Source organism: Vanacampus margaritifer, chromosome 9, assembly GCF_051991255.1.
Source record: "Vanacampus margaritifer isolate UIUO_Vmar chromosome 9, RoL_Vmar_1.0, whole genome shotgun sequence".
NCBI lineage: Eukaryota > Metazoa > Chordata > Actinopteri > Syngnathiformes > Syngnathidae > Vanacampus > Vanacampus margaritifer.
Window position 1 is genome coordinate 22,260,340 of NC_135440.1, and position 19,085 is coordinate 22,279,424.

Consider the following 19,085-nt stretch of genomic DNA (forward strand, 5'->3'; position numbering starts at 1 on the left):
TTCATTTTTCATTCACACATTATGCCCTAGGTCAAGCATATCCCTACAATTGTTAGCTAATGCTAGCAGAAGAGTCCTTTTCGGAATGTTTGTAAACAATTGTTGCTAGGCAGAATTTGTCTTTTGCCCTAGGGCCTAGGCTATTTGACCAGAACTGTCTAGTGTCTCAAGTGCTTTTAATAAAAAATAAAAAAATTATTGCACACAACAGAAAATATTCATGAGGCATTTCGAAACGCCCAACCATAAATAAAATAAATTAGCTCGGTCGCCATTAGTTTTTTTGGCAAATATGCTCGCATGTGATTGGCCACTTGTTGCTATGTGGAATTTATAATTTGAACAATAAAATAAAAAGCTAATAAATAAATAAATAAATAAATAAGACGCACAACTGTCAAATGGGCTTTCAAAAGAAATATTGATGCAACAAAGTAAAATAATTAATTTTATTATTCATTAGAAAACTTAAAATATTGTAAAAATTCAAATGTATGCTCCAAATGGGATTATTGTGACTTCCTTGATTGCTTTAAGGATTTTCGAGACAGGATTGTACATACATATTTGTTTCACGATTGAATCTTCGCTTTGTATGAAATATAAAATTCATATTTTTTCCTCCAACGTAAAATATTAAAAACACGCTTAAATGAAAAACAGCACTATCTGGTGGACAAGAGAGTTACTGCTAGGATAGAGCATTTTTTCCCACATTTTAATTACATTCATAATGTTCCAAAAAAAAAATACATTTCCCAATCAATATTCACCAGGCATGTAGTTGATGAAATTTATTTCCACAAAGAAATTCAAATTACCACATTTTATACAACACAAAACTCTTGACTTGAAGCCATTTTGACCTTAAAATATACTTTAAAGACATTATCGACAATGTCATCTCAACTAAGATATAGTATTCACAAGTAAATACAAAACAACAATAACAACACAAAATTAACTAAATAAATGCCTCTGCGAAAACATCCCAGCGAATATCCGACACACCCTGTAACAGCTCCCTGCTGGTTTTGCATAAAGTGCATATTAATATTAAATATATTGTCACAGCTACATTATTCTCGCCATGGCTTTATAAACGACAGAAATGAGGGGAAAGGATTTTGGCGGTAAAACATGAGAGAGCCAGACAATTCATTAGGTATGCCTGCACAAAATGCTTTTTGAAACCTTCACATTCTGCTTATTATTATCATTACAGTTGCATCCTACAGAGATAACGCACAAATCACAGTAAGTTAAGAATATCGGGTTTTTGGGTGAAATTTCAATATAAAATGGCATCGGAGGCATTTCATGTTGCATTTTTCTAACCAAATGAAATGTGTCTTTAAATACTTTTGTCGAAATTGTCAGTGACCTTGAAATGCGGGGAAAAAAAATCCAAGTGTGTGTTTAAATGTTTCCAAACCTCTTGTAACAACATAAATGAGTGCATACATTTTGCCTCCTCACAGCAGGAGACTCAAGGCCAGCAATAGGCACAGCGCGGATGTGGTCAGCCCTGTGCGAAGACGAGGTCCGGCGGCGTTGGACGAGACATGGTTGAGCGTCCCGTTGAGCCACAGGCAAGACGTGCCGGCGGCTTTGCAGCACTCCAAAAAGCAGGGAGGTGGCGTGGCGTCCTTGCATGGCGTGGTGGCCGAGCAGTTGGTGGCGCAGCTCGCTGTCCACAGCGTGTCGGAGTTGACCTGTTCCTTTTCCAGCTGGAGAGGCGATGGCGCAGGAGCGAAACAATTTTACGGAGTTTCCATACGGAACATACAGTGAAACCTTGCTAAGTCGTGGTTTGGCTTCCACACATTTTTTTTTTTAACCTACCCTTTGTTATTTACTGAAAAACCTGCCTATTCATTGTTTTTATGTTTTAAGTACGACTTTGGCGCCATCTTCTGGAATCTTGTTGTTATTTTTAATTCATTGATAGTGTTTTTCATCTGGGTGTTATTTAGGCTAGTATGCTAGCAAATGAGACTCATGTGAAAATAGTTGTTTTTTGTTGAATCATTGAACTACTGGCTACAATCATTTATTGAACATTCTTTGTCTGCGTTTTTACAGAGCACAGTAAATCAATCCAAATATGCAACACTGCCGTGTGTTCTAACTCTGTGCCTTGCATCGCCATTTAGGTGCAGATTTGTACTAATCGTGTCATTTTTGAAGTATTGCGTTGGTAAAATTGAGTAGCTAGAAGAAAATTTGCATTCATTTTATATTGAAAAAGAGCTTAAATTTGTTATAGTTAAAAAAAATCAAATAAATGATATAAATATCAGCTTTATAAGTGGTATAATTTCAAAGCTGTAGATAATTAAAAGCGAGCGGTATCTCTAATTAGCCCAAAGTTTGTGTGTCTCTAATTAACTCATTTACTGCCAGCTATTTTCACTGAAGCAACCCCCTTCGCTCTTGGCTGTTTTACTGGATTTTGGCTGATTTTGCAAGGCCCATAGAATATTGTGGAACCTACCAAAAGAAAGATTAGCATCTCTTCTTTCATCAGGAAAAAAAGGTACATTTGTATCTGTTTCAATTTTGCTGCAGTTAGCATTAGAATATAGCTAAGGGTCATCATTATTCACAAACCTGTTGAAAACACTGGCAAAAAGAGCTTGTTGGAACTTGGCCCTGACTGATCTCTTATACTCTGCTGCCACCTGCTGGCTGTTTTTTTGTAATAACTACCATTGCTTTAAGCCACCTCTTCAGATCAAAAGCTACATCAAAGCCTTCTGTATGCTCTAGCATAAATAAAAAAATTAAGAACAAAATGTATTAATACGAGTGAATGAGTTTTAAGAGGTTTGGAAGAAAAATATTTTGTGTTGTTGTCCACCCTCACCTTAAAAATTGAAGAAAACCTGAGAGGTGAAGGAAAAATTCTCGTTTGATTTTAAGTAAATGAGAAATAACCCTTTGTTGATTTTACCAGTGATGTTACCAGTGGTCATTTTACAAAAAAAAAACTATTGCAGTTTCACTTACCTCAAAAGAAAAAAATAAACTTTTCTAAATTATAAATTTATATTGCATATTAAATATTAAATACAATCCTGCGTCCACAAACGTTGTGGTCCTCACCTGACAGTGCAGCTGTGTAGAGGAGCACGTCTGCAGTGTGTTGCTAAAGCTAGTGTAGCAGGTGGCACCGGTGCAAGTCCCTTGGTGGCATTTGTTTCCCTGGGAGAGTAAAGGAGGAGAAAAGTTGACCCACGGCGCTGATACACCACAAACAGACAGTGTCCTTTTTTTCCACTCACTGCGTGGTACGACTACCTATCGGTGTTAGTGTAGCCTACCCTGTTGCTATGTCTAAAAGCAGGACATACACAAACCGATAATCGGGCCAAATTTGAGCATTTCTCCCTTTTCTAATTGAAGCCAGCAAAGGTCTGACTGTTGGAGGTGTATAAAAGTTTATTTGTCATGTTTCGGTTCTGCGGGGGTTGGGTTTTTGTTTGTTATGGGTGTTCTTGTTGTTTTTGTCTGTGGTTGGTGTTTTTTGTCTCGTGTTCCTGGTTCCATTGTCTCGTTATGTCTAACCATGTCCACCTGTGTGTGTCTTCCCTTCCCCAGGTGTGTCTCATTATTGTTGGTGTATTTTAGTCTGTTGTGTTTGTCCAGTTGGTGTTGGGTGCATTGCCTATGTTATGTGTGGAAGTTGGTGTGTCAAGTCTTCGTCACAGCCAAGTCGTCTTCGTCACAGCCAAGTCGTCTTCGTCACAGCCAAGTCGTCTTCGTCACAGCCAAGTCGTCTTCGTCACAGCCAAGACGTCTTCGTCACAGCCAAGTCGTCTTCGTCACAGCCAAGTCGTCTTTGTCACTGCCGACAAGCCTTCAGCACCGCCAAGTCATCATCGCTATAGCCAAGTCATCATCGCCACAGCTAGCCCAGTCGACATCGTCACAGTCAGCCAAGTCGTCATCGTCACAGCTAGTCAAGTCGTGATCGTCACAGCTAGCCAAGCCGTCATTGTCACAGCCAGCCAAGTCGTCATCGTCACAGCCAGCCAAGTCGTCATCGTCACAGCCAGCCAAGTCGTCATCGTCACAGCCAGCCAAGTCGTCATCGTCACAGCCAGCCCAGTCGACATCGTCACAGCCAGCCCAGTCGACATCGTCAGAGTCTGCCAATCGACATCGTCACAGTCAGCCAAGTCGACATCGTCACAGTCAGCCAAGTCGACATCGTCGTCATCGTCACAGCCAGCCCAGTCGTCATCGTCCCAGCCCAGTCGTCATCGTCCCAGCCAGCCCAGTCGACATCGTCACAGCCAGCCCAGTCGACATCGTCACAGCCAGCCAAGCCGTCACCGTCACAGCCAGCCAAGCCGTCATCGTCACAGCCAGCAAAGCCGTCATCGTCACAGGTAGCCAAGTCAAGTCACTCCACAGCAAGTCAAGTCAAGTCAAGGGAAATCAGGTCCTGTCCATCACGCTCGTTTCAGTCATGGCAACCAGTCCCGTCCCGTCCAGTCATGATTGTCTGCTCACCTTTCTCCCTATATTTCATTAAAGTTCCTCATATTGCACTTCGTTCCTGACTCGCTGCCTTGGTTCCCCGCATTTGGGTACACCATCTCTCAACCACTCACGCCCACCCTGACATGAGTTGTGCCAAGTGTGATTCAGGCCCTTTCCCATGTCCGCTTGGAAAATATCATGTCTGACAATCGTAAACGGTAAACCTGTTCAACATTTACGAAAACAAATCCTTATGTGTGTGTGGTCGACAAGAATCTTTTTGTCCTTACGTTAACCGTCGTAGCTGGCTGGGTGGGGGCTACGCTCATCGCCATGGTGACGGATGGGGTGGTCGGCGCAACTGCTTTGAAAAAAAAATAAAGAGACATCATCGTAAAAGTGATGCTTGACGGATAAGCGGTAGGCATGATTTTCGATTGCCAAGTGGAAATTGGAATACACGGATTGTGGCGCTGCGCGTCGCTTACCCGTTGACGTCATCATCACCAGGGATGCGAACGTGTCGGCGAGGCAGCCCGTGGCGTTGCAGCAGGCCACCGCGCAGTTGGCGTCGGTTGCGTTGGCGCAGCCGTTACTGCAGGTGGCGCTGCAGTTAGCCATGTAATACATCATGTCCATCTTCAAAAGCTGACACACAAATATATATATATATATTTAAACATTTGAGCTTTCTTACAGGTAGTGATGGCAAAATGAAGCTTCATGAAGCATTTGCAATACTTTTTGACTCCTCTAGATGGTGCTCTTAGTTTATAGATAAAGGCAAGTGCAATAAAAAATTATTACATTTCCATTGCATCTTTGAATCATGAGTGCCATCTTGAGGAGTCAAAAAGTATCGCACGTGCTTCATGAAGCTTCATTTTCCCATCACTACTTACAGGCACTTAAGCTCAATCTTTACAGTAATTACAAACATGATGGTCCAGGAATGATAATCAATTTGCCTAAATTACTAAATAATTATTGTTATCTGTTTGAAACTGACTTTTTGAAGGGGATGAAACCATCCCATGCCAGTGTTAAAACGGTTTTAGCATGAAGATGATGAGGTTCCATGTGGTGGGGTGCGCCTGCCTACCTGACACCATTCACCGCTGGCACACCGCGTGGCATTTTGACTGGCATACATTGCGTTGCATTCCGAGCAATTACACGAGAATACCGGACAGTATATCTGCATTCAGGAGACAAATAAAGAGGCGTATGACATAACGGTATAGCTAGCTAGCTCGCAATATGAAATGGCTGGATGGATGTGAGTTGGACTTGCCATGTCCATTGTTGTCATTGTCGAACCGGCCATGCTCCCTGTCATGGTGAACAGGGTTTGTTAACACTGGGAAATAGAAATGATACAAACACGTGGAACAAAACCTACCAGTGGAGGGGGACATGGTCATCATTGTGGGGTGTCCAGAGCCAGCGTTTGGACTCATGGTTGTGGTGGCGCCGGACATGGGCATGGCTGTGGACATGCGGGATTGTTTGCAGTGAAAAACAACATGATTGGAGTACATTGGTGAAAGAAAACATACTGGTGGAGGCGGACGTCGTCATGGTGCCTGCGTTTGGACTCGCAGCCATGCTTGTGGTGGTGCTGGATATGGGCATGGCTGTGGAGGAGGAGGAGGAGGAGGAGGAGGAGGAGGAGGAGGAGGAGGAGGGGTCAAGGGTGGAGAGTGGACTTTTTTTAAGAGAAAAAAAACAACCTTTTTTCTAAAAATAAAAAATACTTTTATCTTGTTGATATTATGGCTACTTAGGAGAAGTCAAGTCAACATTTTTTTTTTTACAATATGAAATACCTCCGCATTCTGATTAATTTGGCCTTTGTGGAATATAATTTAAGGAGGAAAATTCACCTGTTTTCATCCATTTTTATCATTTGTTATACAATTTTTTCAGTCAACAATAAGAAGACAACCAACATGTTTTTTGTTGTTGCTTTTTCCGATTTTTGTTTTTTTTTAAAGAAAAAAAAGTTTTATGGAATACCGTTCTGACGTTTGACCTTTTGTCTGAATTTGCACCCCCCCAACCAAAAAATTTTCCCAAAGTTTTTTGTTTCGAGGGGAAAAAGAAAAAAATATAGAAGCAAAAGAACAGTAAATAATTAAATAATAAGATCGTTTTTTTCTTAATAAAAGAAAACAAAACTTTTCCTGAATAAAATGCAACTTTTTTTTAAAGAGGTATTTCCACCTCAAAATAGTTTTTTTCTTGAAAAATTTTTTGGGTTAAAAAAAAAATATTGGAAAAACCTTTCTTTAGAAAAAACAACAACTTTCCTTCATGCTTTTTGTTGAAACAAACAAACAAACAAACACCATACCTGAACAAAAGGAAACTTTTTTCTTGGACTTTTAAAATGTATTTCTATCCCTTAAGAAAGCTTTTTTTCCCCCAATATGAAACTTTTTCTTCTAAAATGTAATGTTTTGTTGAAAGAAAAGAAACTAAACAAATTTGTTAAAGCACTAACTTTTTTTTTTTAATATAAAAAAAAACACTTTCTTGAAAAATACTATCTAATTTTATATTTAAAAAAATGTCCATGTGGTGTACTGTAAAGTTGGATGAAGGATTATTACATTACAATACATTAACAAACAAGAAATTGGTTTCATCACTTGCATGTTTATTGTCTTACTTGTATGGTCTTGTATTTGTTTGTTTGATTTGTTTGATTTGCTGTTTTAATTGTTTTATCCCCAATTTTTTCCTTTCCCTCAACAGGTTTTGCCTCTTGTCAGGCCAAAGTTGTAAATAAGAATTGTGTTCTTAATCTGGCTAATCTTTGCCTGGCTAAATTAAGCTCAAATAAATAAATTATATAAATAAAATTAAACACACCGGTTGACATGGACGCCTCCGTGGTGGTCATCATCATCGTTGTCGTCGGTGTCCCGGAGCCGCTATTTGGGCTTGAGGTGGCGCCGGACATGGGCGTGGCTGTGGAGGAGGAGGAGGCAGAGGTGGTTCCTGTATTAGGAGCACTGACTGAGCTAGTGGAAGCCGCCTGTGTCGAACCAGCAGCGCTTGCTCCGGAGGATGACATCAGCATGCTGCCGGTTGGCATGGCTGTGGATAAAGGTGCGCTTGTGGCGGCGGCAGTCGCGGGTGAGGATGACGACCATGGCATACTAGTGGCTGCTGTGGATAAAGGTGTGCTCGAGGGGGGCTCGGCGGTCGTAGGTGAGGATGACGACCATGGCATACTAGTGGCTGCTGTGGATAAAGGTGTGCTCGAGGGGGGCTCGGCGGTGGCAGTCACGGGCGCTCCTGTGGAAGGCGAGGCGGCGGGAGGCATGGTTGTACCTATGGGAGTGGAGGCGGCCATACTGGTGGCAGGGGCTGGCGACGTGGAGCCAGACGTGCCTCTCGACATGGTGAGAAGAAGAAAACCGAATAACGCAAGACGCGGTGTGATACCCATCCAGCCTGGAAAAAACACAAGGTGAACAATATCAGTAAAAAAAAAAAAAAAGCAAATTTAATGTTTTTAACAGTATTTTCATCCACTGTAGCAAAGTTTACGCATTAACTCATTCACTGCCATAAATTCATTAAAAAAAAGATTATTAAAAATTAGGGGCAAGAGGCGATTAAATTTTTTAATTGTAATTAATCGCATGACTTCACTAGTTAACTCACGATTAATCACAAATCTGTTCTAAATGTATAATAAAAAAAAAAAATCTAGGTTTTCATACTCTTGCTAACAAAAGTGGGGAAAAAAATGTAAACTAATAAAAATAGTTTAAATGAATTTTTGACGTTTATAGCCGTCAAAGGCAGTGAATGAATTTTTAAAAAAAGAGAAAAAAATTATAAAAAATTCAGGGCGTCAGGCGATTAAAGTTTTTAATCATAATTAATCGCATGACTTGCGATTAATCACAAATTTCATATCTGTTCTAAATGTACAATAAAAACATTCTAGGTTTTCATACATACATACAAAAAATGTTAAAAATAGTTAAAATTAATTTTTGACGGTAATAGCCGTCAATGGCAGTGAATGAGTTAACATTGCGCTTAAAAAGGTACTGAAATAATGATTCAATTCAAATCTATTACATGGAAAAGTTAAATAATGTAAACATAAAAACATCAGGTCTTAAAATTAAAGGTATTAATCTTTAAAGGTAAATAAAACTGAATTGTACTAATTGATTTTCTTGTGTAGGCCTACCACCAAAGGTAGGCGGCATCCCATAGTGATCAACATACATTTGAACATTACCTGGAGCCTGTCGTTGCCATGGCAATCGCGGATCATCAATTTTTAGATTGATGGACAAGCCAGGACACCGCTTGTGTTAGCAAGAGTATGACTTGGATTTTGCTACCGTTAAAAATGTTACAGATTTTCATAAAAAAAAAAAATCTTTATATTGAAAAAATGTGTTTCCCGAAAACCTTTTATCACATTATGAACTTTCTTCTTGATTAAAATTTTTTTTTTTTTACATTTTCTGTCTTAAAAATATTAAAATAATTTCATTTTTTGTCTTTTTCCATTTGAGTGTTTTTGCTGGAGAATTTTTTTATTGGAAAAAACAACAACTTTTTGGACAATTAATTTAATTTAATTCTTGTAACTTTGCAGTTTTTGTCTTGGGAAAAAAAACTAACTTTTTAAATATAGAATAGAATTCGCAGAGGATAAAGAAAACAAGCATGTGTGTATAATCTATCTATATGAGTATCTACAATATTTGTGTTCAAATACCAGTTTCTTAAGGTTTATAACTAACGCGACACTGATGCTATTCCATAGCTCATCTATGACGCTTCCCATTCAGTGTTAGCATTAAGCTAGTGGACATGATAGCAAAGTTATGTGGTTGTTTTAAATGCATAGTGTGTCATTTTCTATTTTACGTTTAGTTTGATAGTAAACTTCACTCAAACTACTAGTAGTGAGAATATGATACGATTTCTCCCCATAGAAAAAGATGCCCGTTATATAATCTGTGCGAACCACACTATACATTTTGTAGTGCTTGTTAAATAAGCAAAACTTATACCTGTGTATATTTGAAAAGTGGTTGAGGCCATTGTCACAGTGGCGGAAAAGGAGCCTGGAATAAAAAATAAAAAAAGACACTGGTGACATGCAAAACAAAAAACGATGTTCTTTGGACAATACATTTAGCCATTTTAATGACTTTCTATTGTGTAAGACGTTGCACGCCATCTGAGCAAATATCCTCTGTGGGAGCTTTGTCATCCTCTCCTTTACAATCCCACCAATTGTTGAGGTGAATGTGATCTCATAATTGTTTGGTTAGTGGCGATGGAGACAAAAGAACGACAGCACGGAAAATACAGATTTTTTTTTATAACCAATTTGTCTTCTCGCATTACCCTCACCTGAATGCTCAGAAGCACGAGATTTAGCAATCGGTCCGCCCTCCTCGGCATATATTTGTTTAGCGATACAGTGCTGTTATAACAATACACGCATCCGTATTTGCGCACATTTTATCCATGCACGCAATTAAAACATGTTTGTTCCTGGATCAGTCCCGGTGGGAGACCGGCTGAGGAGCGCCGCTTGTTTTTCCCCCCCCCTCCCATCGCGGCCTCCTTTGGGTTCCACACCCTGGAAACGCAACCACAACAGCGGCCCACGTTCATATGGCAACTTCATGAACGTGATCTTGACTTCATAAGCCGCAAACCTACGAGTTTCATAAGGTGAATATGTTGCCATGGCAACACGGAATTGATGACAGGTGTTATTAAATAAACTAGCAACAATAGCTTAAATGAATAGAATGGGAAATGTCATGAAAATGAATAGTACTAGAAATATTTCCAAATAATACAAAAGAAAATAGCAAAAAACAACAACAACAAAAAAACACTAAATAGCATTTATAACAAAAAAAATCTAACACAAAAAACAAGTTAACGTAACGCGAGAAATAACACACGAAAGACAAACATTTTATATAATGCTAAAAATAGGACATAGCAAATATAAAAAACATATACATAAATACAAATATACACAAATAAATGCATGCATACGGTATATACATACACATATATGCAGTTTACGTTGTATTAATACCAATTTATTTACTAACAACATTTAATATATATATTTACACTCTAAAAACAATTGGGTCAAAAATAACCCAACTATGGGTCAAAAAATGGACCGATCCTCTACTTGGGTCTATTTGACCCAAGAAAAGGGTCTTTTAGTGTAAAACAACTCATAAATATGTAAATACTGAAAATCCCATCACTATTGGCGAATTGCTGCTACATGCATACCTCAAACGAGAAATCTATAATCAGAATAATATAAATGCTGATTAAAAAAAAAAAGTTTTCAATGCGGGTGCATTTACCTGGCGTGGTAGGGCTCGTGTCAGCTGCGGGTGAAGTGAATGAGAACTCCTGCAAGACTTCTGCTCTCTGTCACCACCCCTCCCCTTTTCCACCAACCCTGGGGCTGCCTTCTCCTGGTGACGCCACTTTGGGCAGCAATGTTGGTTGTTGACACCCGCACCTGGAAAATATAATCCCATGTTAAATCTCAACCGCAATATCAATATTTTTTTTTTTCTCCAAAATTGCTCAGATTTAAAACATATAGACAGTGATGCTGTAAGGTGGCAAGTGACCCAACTCACTACATAACAAGCAGCAAATTAGTGGGCATATATTCTTTATCCTGTGCAAAGAATGACTGAATCCGGGAGGAGCCAAACCTCCAGTTCAGTATATCCATATGACCGTTTAATTCTCCTAAATTGTATTGTATTTTAGAATGTATAAGATTACAGAGTGCTATTTTTCTCATTAAAGTACATTACTGTGGCAAAATAGGCTAACTGAAATTTGAATTAATCTTTTTTTTTCTCAATAAAAGTTTTTTTTTTTTTATCTTGGGGATTAAAATAAAATCACTTTTTCTTGATTAAATACAAATTTCATCACAATATGTGGACTTCATTCTCATAATTAACGGTATTCCTGAAAAAATATGATTTTGAATTTTTCTTTTAAATACATGACACTTACTACTACACAACTTTAAGACTTTTGCCAATAATGTAATGGAATATATTTTTGAATTGAATTTTTTACATATTGTTCTTTTCATTATTGCAATTCTTCAGGTATCTGTACTTCACTTGGGCATTTAATTTAATTTTTATTTTTACTTGCTCCCTACATTTAATTATAGGGCTACTTTATTAAAATAAATTAATTACCGGTACTTTCTACACCTTAATTTAACAGAAGATGTGCTATATATATATTTTTTTAAACCTCCATAGCTAATGACACAACCTAAAGAGTCGTGAATGAATAGAGTTTGTATAAAATATTATAAGTAAGGTTTAGATTTTTCAGTTGTTGGCTAATTTTGCATTTCTTGTTATTCAGGGCCCAACGTTAGTAAAGGTATGAAACTGATTGATTATTTTGTGTATAGTGTGTTTTGATTTGTTTTTTATTTTGGGGATGTTGCTGTCCTTGTATGGAGAAAAGGTATGGAAACACGTCTTGATAGCATAAAACTGAAGCCAAATCTAGCTAGCTAGAGAGCGCTAGCTTACCTAGCTAGCTGAGAGAATAGCTTTTTTTTTGGACGTAAGTAAAGGAGTTGAATCACTAACGTTATGAATTTTTTGTTTGTTTTTGAATTTTTGATTGTGGGGATGCTGCTGTCCTTGTATGGTAAAAAAAGGTATAGAAACACATTGTCTTGATAGAATAAAAGGGAAGCCAAATCAGAGAGCTAGCTAGCTAGCTAGCTGAGAGACTACCTTTTTTTTTGTACTGAAGTAAAGGAGTTGAATCACTACCCTCACGAATCTTTTTTTTTTTTTTGTATCACTAAACTCACATAGGGTGTGACTACTTTTTCCACCTGTGACGGGAAAAAAGTGCAGCCTGCACTTAAAGAAATAAATCAGTGGATTAAGCTTCGTTCCTGATAGGTGATATTTGAATGTGGTTTACGCAGGCCTTTGGTTTCGGTGAAACACAATGTGAAATCAGACCCCCCCCTCGATTTTCCAGCAGCCTCCATGGACACCCCCCCTCCCCGTACACAACAATTACGCCTTTGTGACCAACACAAGATTGAATTCTTTGCTGGCGACACAAAAGACACTCGCTCAAATCATGTGACAGTCGCGCTCTTCACGTCACGCTCTTGATGTTGTAGTTATGTTTTTGTTTTCAAAATGATGCACTATGAGAAAGTCACAGTGTTTGGACCAGTTTTAGCCTGACAACATATTTCATTTCTTCTTTCACCGGACAATGGTGCACTCTAAACACTAAATACCTGTTACCTGATCACATAGAAACTAAGACGCCATCCATTGTTCTGTATCGATGTTGAAATGTATTTTTAGAAGATATCAGATGGTGTCAGCCGGCGGTGTTTCTGTCTGTTGTTCATACATGGCTTTCACTTTGCAAGGTGGAGTTTTAACTTTCACTTGTAAATGGAGTGACACCGGTTTTTAATGGAGTGCTGCCTTAGGGTTCGAAGGTCACATGTATTCAGTGTCGGTTTTTGGTCTTCATCTTAGATTTCTCCACATTCTCTCAATCTTTTCATGATATTGTGGACTGCAAATCCAAACCCAAATCAATAAACTCAGGGGCCATCATGCCACGTCCAAGCGAGAACCCAACCAATTTTATGATTGACCCCTAACCCGTCCTGGTCTCACCGGGGACAAAGAGAGCACATCGAAAGCAGGCTTATTCACGGCGTTTATAGATAAGGCTCAGCGGACCAAATTAAGCAACCTGCATGCAACTGGACTGTGCAACTCGGTGACTAAGAGGATTAGACGCGATTTACGTCGCCAGCGGGACGCATAGCAACAGGTCAGCGTGCGTTACATTAGCGGAGGAAAGTTGCAGCCTTGGAAGATTAAAAAAAGGGTGGAAGATACCGCCTTCTTATTACCTTATTTTGGTTTTATTTGCATCGACTGAGCTTCGGCCAAAGGTGAGTGGATAGTTTTATCGTTGCACTTTTCTGTTTAATGTCAATCACAATGAAAGTGATGAGCATTTCTGTTCTTTGTATTGACATAATGAACCTCTACGTAGTTGCTGTTCGGCATTTGTGAATTCTTAGAAAAAATAATCTGGGGATGTTTTTGCGCACAGGCTAAAGCAATAAAAGTATAGAATGTAATACTACTACTACTACTACTACTAATAATAATCATAACAATAATAATAATTATTGTTATTATTATAATTATTACTACGATAATTATTATCATAATTATTGATGATGATGATAATAATAAGAATAAAAAATATAATAATTATTATTATCATCATCATCAATAATTATAATAATAATAATCGTAGTAGCAATAATAATAATAATAATAATAAAAAAAGTTACTTTGGCACCATCTAGTGGAATTTTGCTGCAATTACGTATAAAAAATTGAATTCATTGATAATTTTTTTTCGACTGCGTTTGAGTCCTGTTTTGTTGGCAATTCTTAAATGCACCTCATGCAAAGTGAAAGTTTGTTGTTGCTAATACAACTACTAATAGTGAAGTCTACTTTGCTGTTACAATTTACCATTAAATATTGTGTGTAAATGCTAAAAGTTCAGTTTAATGAAATACGGTTTATTCAGGCTAGTATGCTAACTAATGCTATTGATTGCTATTGTTTATGTACCATGGTTTCGTAACTGTGTACATGCGAGATGCATGGTGTTGATGCTTTATAATCCTCTGGTATCTATACACAATAATTACACACCCCTTATTAATATAGAATTGTAATACTAACAGTATTTTGTTCACTCCTCAGTCATATCACCACCATGTGAGGCAAACATGCACACTCATGATGGCAGTATGCCGTGGAGCATCTTTTCATGGACTTTTAAAGGGATACTTTGCACCTGCAGGTTCCTTTGGGTGAGCATTTCTATTGCATTATACAGCATTTGCTGTTCCTTTGCTGAGCCAGGGCACATATTCTACATGAGAAAAATGACACGCACATCACGAAACAAAAATGCCACCCTTGTGACTTGCGAGTGCCCACTACTGAACTTCAGGCATTCTGCCACTAGATGGCGCCAGTGAACTTCACAACATCAGGGCGACAACAGTTGACAATGGTTAACTGTTGATGCCCATTGAATTGAAGCACAAATCATAGAAAGAGAATAAAGACCAAGACAATGGTGAAGATTAAGTTCAGAAAAAAAAATGTCAAAAGTGTTCTTCACATTCTATTAAAATGATTTTTTTTTTTGGAGGTTGAAATACATTTTTTACATATGGGTTTTGATGTTGCAGATTTGTCCATACAATGCAATCCAGTTCCTGCCAAGGGAAAAGCACATCATAGGAGAAAAAAGCGTTTCCCAAACACAGCGTACGGGTAAGGTCAAAGAAGCCCGTTTACCTATAAAAAAAAAACTTGATCCAAAAAGGGCATATTACATAAAATGGACTTTTTCTATATGATGCCCCCTTTAAATTAAGCTTTTAACATTCCCTCAGTGTCATGCATGCATAAAACGAAATCAAACTGTGATTTCCAGGTTGCGAAAGCAAGATGGCCGCCGCCGCCATACCGGGCTGCCCGGACCGCACCGCAGGCCTCCAGAAGAGGCTGAGCAAAACCGAACAGGACATCCTGTCGCTAAGGACGAGGATCGCGTGCGAGAGAGCGTCATGGGAAAGGAAGTTTGCCGAGTTGCAAAGAAAACAGGAGGCGCTTTGCAATCAGGTATTACAGCTAAAATGGACAGAAGGATGGAGTACAAATACTTGTTTTTTTGGGGGGGTAAATGGTGTCAGAGTATGTCCTTGAATTGGGGCAAAAAGTGTGGCAAAAATTGTTAAATTCCTTACATTGAATTGTATTATGTCATTACTACATGTTTTTATAAATTACAATAATATAGAGTTCTATTTTTCTTATAAAGAAAAAAAAAGTTTTTTTGGGGAGGCTGGAAAGTATGCCTTTTCCGTTCATTTCGATTAGTATAAAAATTGTATTTTTATGCACACAGATCATCTTTGAGGCTGGAACATTGACCAGAGCGGAGCAAAAAGTGGACAATGGAGACGTATTTGGCGAGTACTCAAGCAAAGGCAAGTAGCAAGAGTCCACAAACATTTTCACCACAATTTCACAGGTGCTCCTGGGTGACAAAGACCTCTAAAAATAAAATAAAATAAATAAATAAAATGTATATATATAAATATATATATATATATATATATATATATATATATATATATATATATATAAAGGCAGAGCGGTGAAATGGATAGTGTGCTTTAGAGCTAGCGACAGCTAGCATGCTAGCTAGCTATTTTGTTTAGCTAAATCGCTCAGCGACAACTCAACCAAACATTTTCCACATGAATGAGATATTCTACTCAATTTTTTCAACTCACCAACAAGTTCAGATGGATTAAATTAGATTTAGGGCTGTGAAAAAAAGTCAGCCACAAAAATAGGTCGATACTTTGTGCTGAAGCTTTGGCCGCACCATCTACAGACATTTGCGGGAAATGTTTAATGTGCTGTCATTAACACCCTCTAGTGGTGTAAAGTTGATACTGCAGTCGCGCAAATCCATCTGATGACTCTCTTATTTGGCAGAATATAATCAGCATATTTATATATACATATATAAAACTGTATTTGGGGTGAATGTCAGGTGAAAAAGTGCCTTAGTGACTATTGTTTACAAACATTCTTAAACAGTACTCACCATCATCGATATCTTTTCCAATTAGCGTTCAGCGAGCTTCGGCATCACGACAGAGGATCTGATTATTCATCTCGTGGAAGCCCGTTGCCCTCGTCACCAGCACCGAGCTCCACGTCAGCCTCGTCTTGCTCTTCAGCATCAAGGTACAGCTCGTAAGAAATACATGGCGACTTATTTAGTGAGTGGCTCAATGGTAAAGACACCAATGCACTGGTGGTCCCAAATGATATACCGACCAGGTCAAGGGGCTAAGGTAGAAAATGAAAATCACTGCAGGGTGATCATAATAGGACTTATGTGCTCCCTCTTTTGTGTTCCAGTTAAAAGATGAAAATGCTTTAAAAAAAAAGGTAAAAAATAAATATATATATATAAATATATATATATATATATCAGGCGATTATTTATTTTTTAATCGTAATTAATCACATGACTTCAATAGTTAACTAAATTTTATATCTGTTCTAAATGTACAATAAAATGCACAGTAAATTTTTCAATAACGTTTTCATACTCTTGTTAACAAAAGTGGAAAAAATGTTACACTAATAAATTTATGGTTGCATTTTTTTAGTCATTGAACCAGTAATTTTATAATAATTCATAATATTGAGTTAAAATTAAAACGATGTACTGTACTGTAAAAAATGTGTTTGATATTGATTTGTGTTTAAGTCATTTTTCTGCCACTAGATGGCATAATTGCAATTGGTGACATATTTCATGCATTTTTCTTTTCATATTAAGCGCTATATAATTGTTATTATTTATTTATTAAATTTTTTTTTGGGGGGGGGCTATATAATTTTTAACATAAAGTAACTTGTGAAATTCTGCACATTTTTGAAATTATAAATCACAATTTGACCCCAGTCTCCACAAATAAATGCATTATTAATTACATTTATTACTGCAAAATTTTGGCGTGGACATGTCTGCTGCGTTGCGATTGGAATTCTCCCAGTACAGGAATTCCAAGTCAGGGGCGGAGTTCATGTTAGGTCATTAATGAAGTTGTTAAGCAACCTGACAAGTGGTTCTTTTCTCCGTCCACAGCGTTCGCTTTCTGGGGCCGCACCGTGTTTTTGTACCCCACTCCCCCTTGGACCTACACCTGGGCCACCGGGTGCGAATCATGCTCCCTTCCGGACGGATCAGCACGGGTACCATCCGCTTCCTGGGCCACCTGCAGGGAGAGTCAGAGCTCCACCTTGGGGTGGAGCTGCAGACGCCCGATCACGGCATGCGGGACGGCCACCACAAGAGTCACTGCTACTTTGACTGGTGAGCTCCCCATCAAGTCTTTTCCTATAGAAAGTCAAATACAGACATGAGATGCTTGTGATATTCATTTCATATTTGTCTCTGGGTTTTGTGCAGCAAACCTGGCTATGGTGCCTTCGTACCCTTTCACAAGCTACTGATGGCCTGGGAATGACAACCACAGACGCAAAGAACTGCAGGACTCACTTCAAAGTGGATTTGAATCAACATTGTCATTTCTGGATAGATAAAATACAGCAACATGCTGTGGGTTGCCATGAGGACAGCATGCAGGAAACTGACGCATTCAAAGCCACGCGACAATATCGTTGTTTAGTATCTTTAATAACCGGTTGAGCATAGAAATGCAAAACAATCAAACGGCTCCTTATGCATACTGACAAAGCTTGGACGCGTGTTTAAACGCAAATCAGCGTCACTGGCTGCCAATTGGCCCAAGGTCAAACTCACAAACTCGCTCGACATTGTCTTCTAATGTGCACATGAAGTAAAAGTCACCTGCTGCTCTTTGAGTGTGTACTGTAATGCCTCGTATGTTACGGAGCATTTAAAGTGATACGCACATATATTATTTCAAACACACATTCATGCAAAACGACACTGCTCAGACATGGACACTCACACACGAAAACACGTTTGCACACTTACTGACACAAAAACTCACTCACACACATGCTAAGTCACGCGTTCCTTCCCCCTCTCTCCCGCTCCCCCTTCCCCACTCTCTCCCCTTTTCCCTCCTCCTACCCCATCTCTCTCTCTCTCTCTCTCTCTCTCTCTCTCTCTCTCTCTCTCTCTCTCTCTCTCTCTCTCTCCCCTTTCCCCCTCCGCCCCCCAACGCTCTCTCTCTTTCTCTCTCCCCTTTTCCCTCCTCCTACCCCAGCTCTCTCTCTCTCTCCCCCTTTCCTCCTCCGCCTCCCCCATCTCTCTCTCTCCCCTTCCCCTCCTCCGCCTACCCCATCTCTCTCTCTCTCTCACCCCTTCCCCTATCTCTCTCCTTTCCCCCCTCCTCCCCAGCTCTCTCTCCCCCCTCTCTCCACTTCCCCTATGTCTCCCCTTTTCCCTCCTCCTACCCCATCTCTCTCTCTCTCTCTCTCCCCTTTCCCCCTCCGCCCCCATCGCTCTCTCTTTCTCTCTCTCTCCTTTTCCCTCCTCCTACCCCAGCTCTCTTCACTCTCCCCCTTTTATCCTCCGCCTCCCCCATCTCTCTCTCTCCCCTCCTCCTCCCCATCGCTCTCTCTCTCACCCCTTCCCCTAGCTCTCCCCTTTTCCCTACTCCTACCCCAGCTCTCTCTCTCTCTCTCCCCTTTCCCCCTCCGCCCCCCAACGCTCTCTCTCTTTCTCTCTCCCCTTTTCCCTCCTCCTACCCCAGCTCTCTCTCTCTCCCCCTTTCCTCCTCCGCCTCCCCCATCTCTCTCTCCCCTTCCCCTCCTCCACCTCCCCCATCTCTCTCTCTCTCTCTCTCTCTCTCCCCTTTCCCCCTCCGCCCCCATCGCTCTCTCTTTCTCTCTCTCTCC

General features: G+C 39.4%; 2 protein-coding genes across 4 annotated transcripts; one reads left to right on the plus strand and one right to left on the minus strand.

Annotated features, from left to right (window-relative positions):
* Nucleotides 1–779: 779 nt before the first annotated feature.
* On the minus strand, nt 780–16,068 carry LOC144057642 (uncharacterized). 3 transcript variants are annotated; one of them, XM_077575454.1, is made up of 13 exons: nt 15,965–16,068; nt 10,887–11,047; nt 9,549–9,602; nt 7,834–7,956; nt 7,369–7,467; nt 6,051–6,128; nt 5,894–5,980; nt 5,786–5,823; nt 5,594–5,689; nt 4,980–5,139; nt 4,782–4,855; nt 3,109–3,207; nt 780–1,730 (listed from the first exon to the last, which is right to left on the minus strand). In XM_077575454.1, exons 3-13 carry the CDS (start codon nt 9,577–9,579, stop codon nt 1,476–1,478), a joined length of 1,140 nt encoding a protein of 379 aa, XP_077431580.1. In that variant the 5' UTR covers nt 9,580–9,602; nt 10,887–11,047; nt 15,965–16,068; the 3' UTR covers nt 780–1,475. The 3 variants fall into 3 exon arrangements, with proteins under 3 accessions (XP_077431580.1, XP_077431579.1, XP_077431578.1); XM_077575453.1 differs by having other exon boundaries at nt 4,782–4,852; nt 7,369–7,956; XM_077575452.1 differs by having other exon boundaries at nt 7,369–7,956.
* Nucleotides 13,378–18,078, plus strand: LOC144057644 (uncharacterized). The gene is made up of 8 exons (XM_077575455.1): nt 13,378–13,519; nt 14,355–14,464; nt 14,852–14,936; nt 15,100–15,287; nt 15,574–15,655; nt 16,310–16,427; nt 17,341–17,568; nt 17,665–18,078. The coding sequence occupies exons 2-8, from the start codon at nt 14,381–14,383 to the stop codon at nt 17,720–17,722; spliced, it is 843 nt and encodes a 280-aa protein (XP_077431581.1). The 5' UTR covers nt 13,378–13,519; nt 14,355–14,380; the 3' UTR covers nt 17,723–18,078.
* The last annotated feature ends 1,007 nt before the right edge of the window (nt 18,079–19,085 follow it).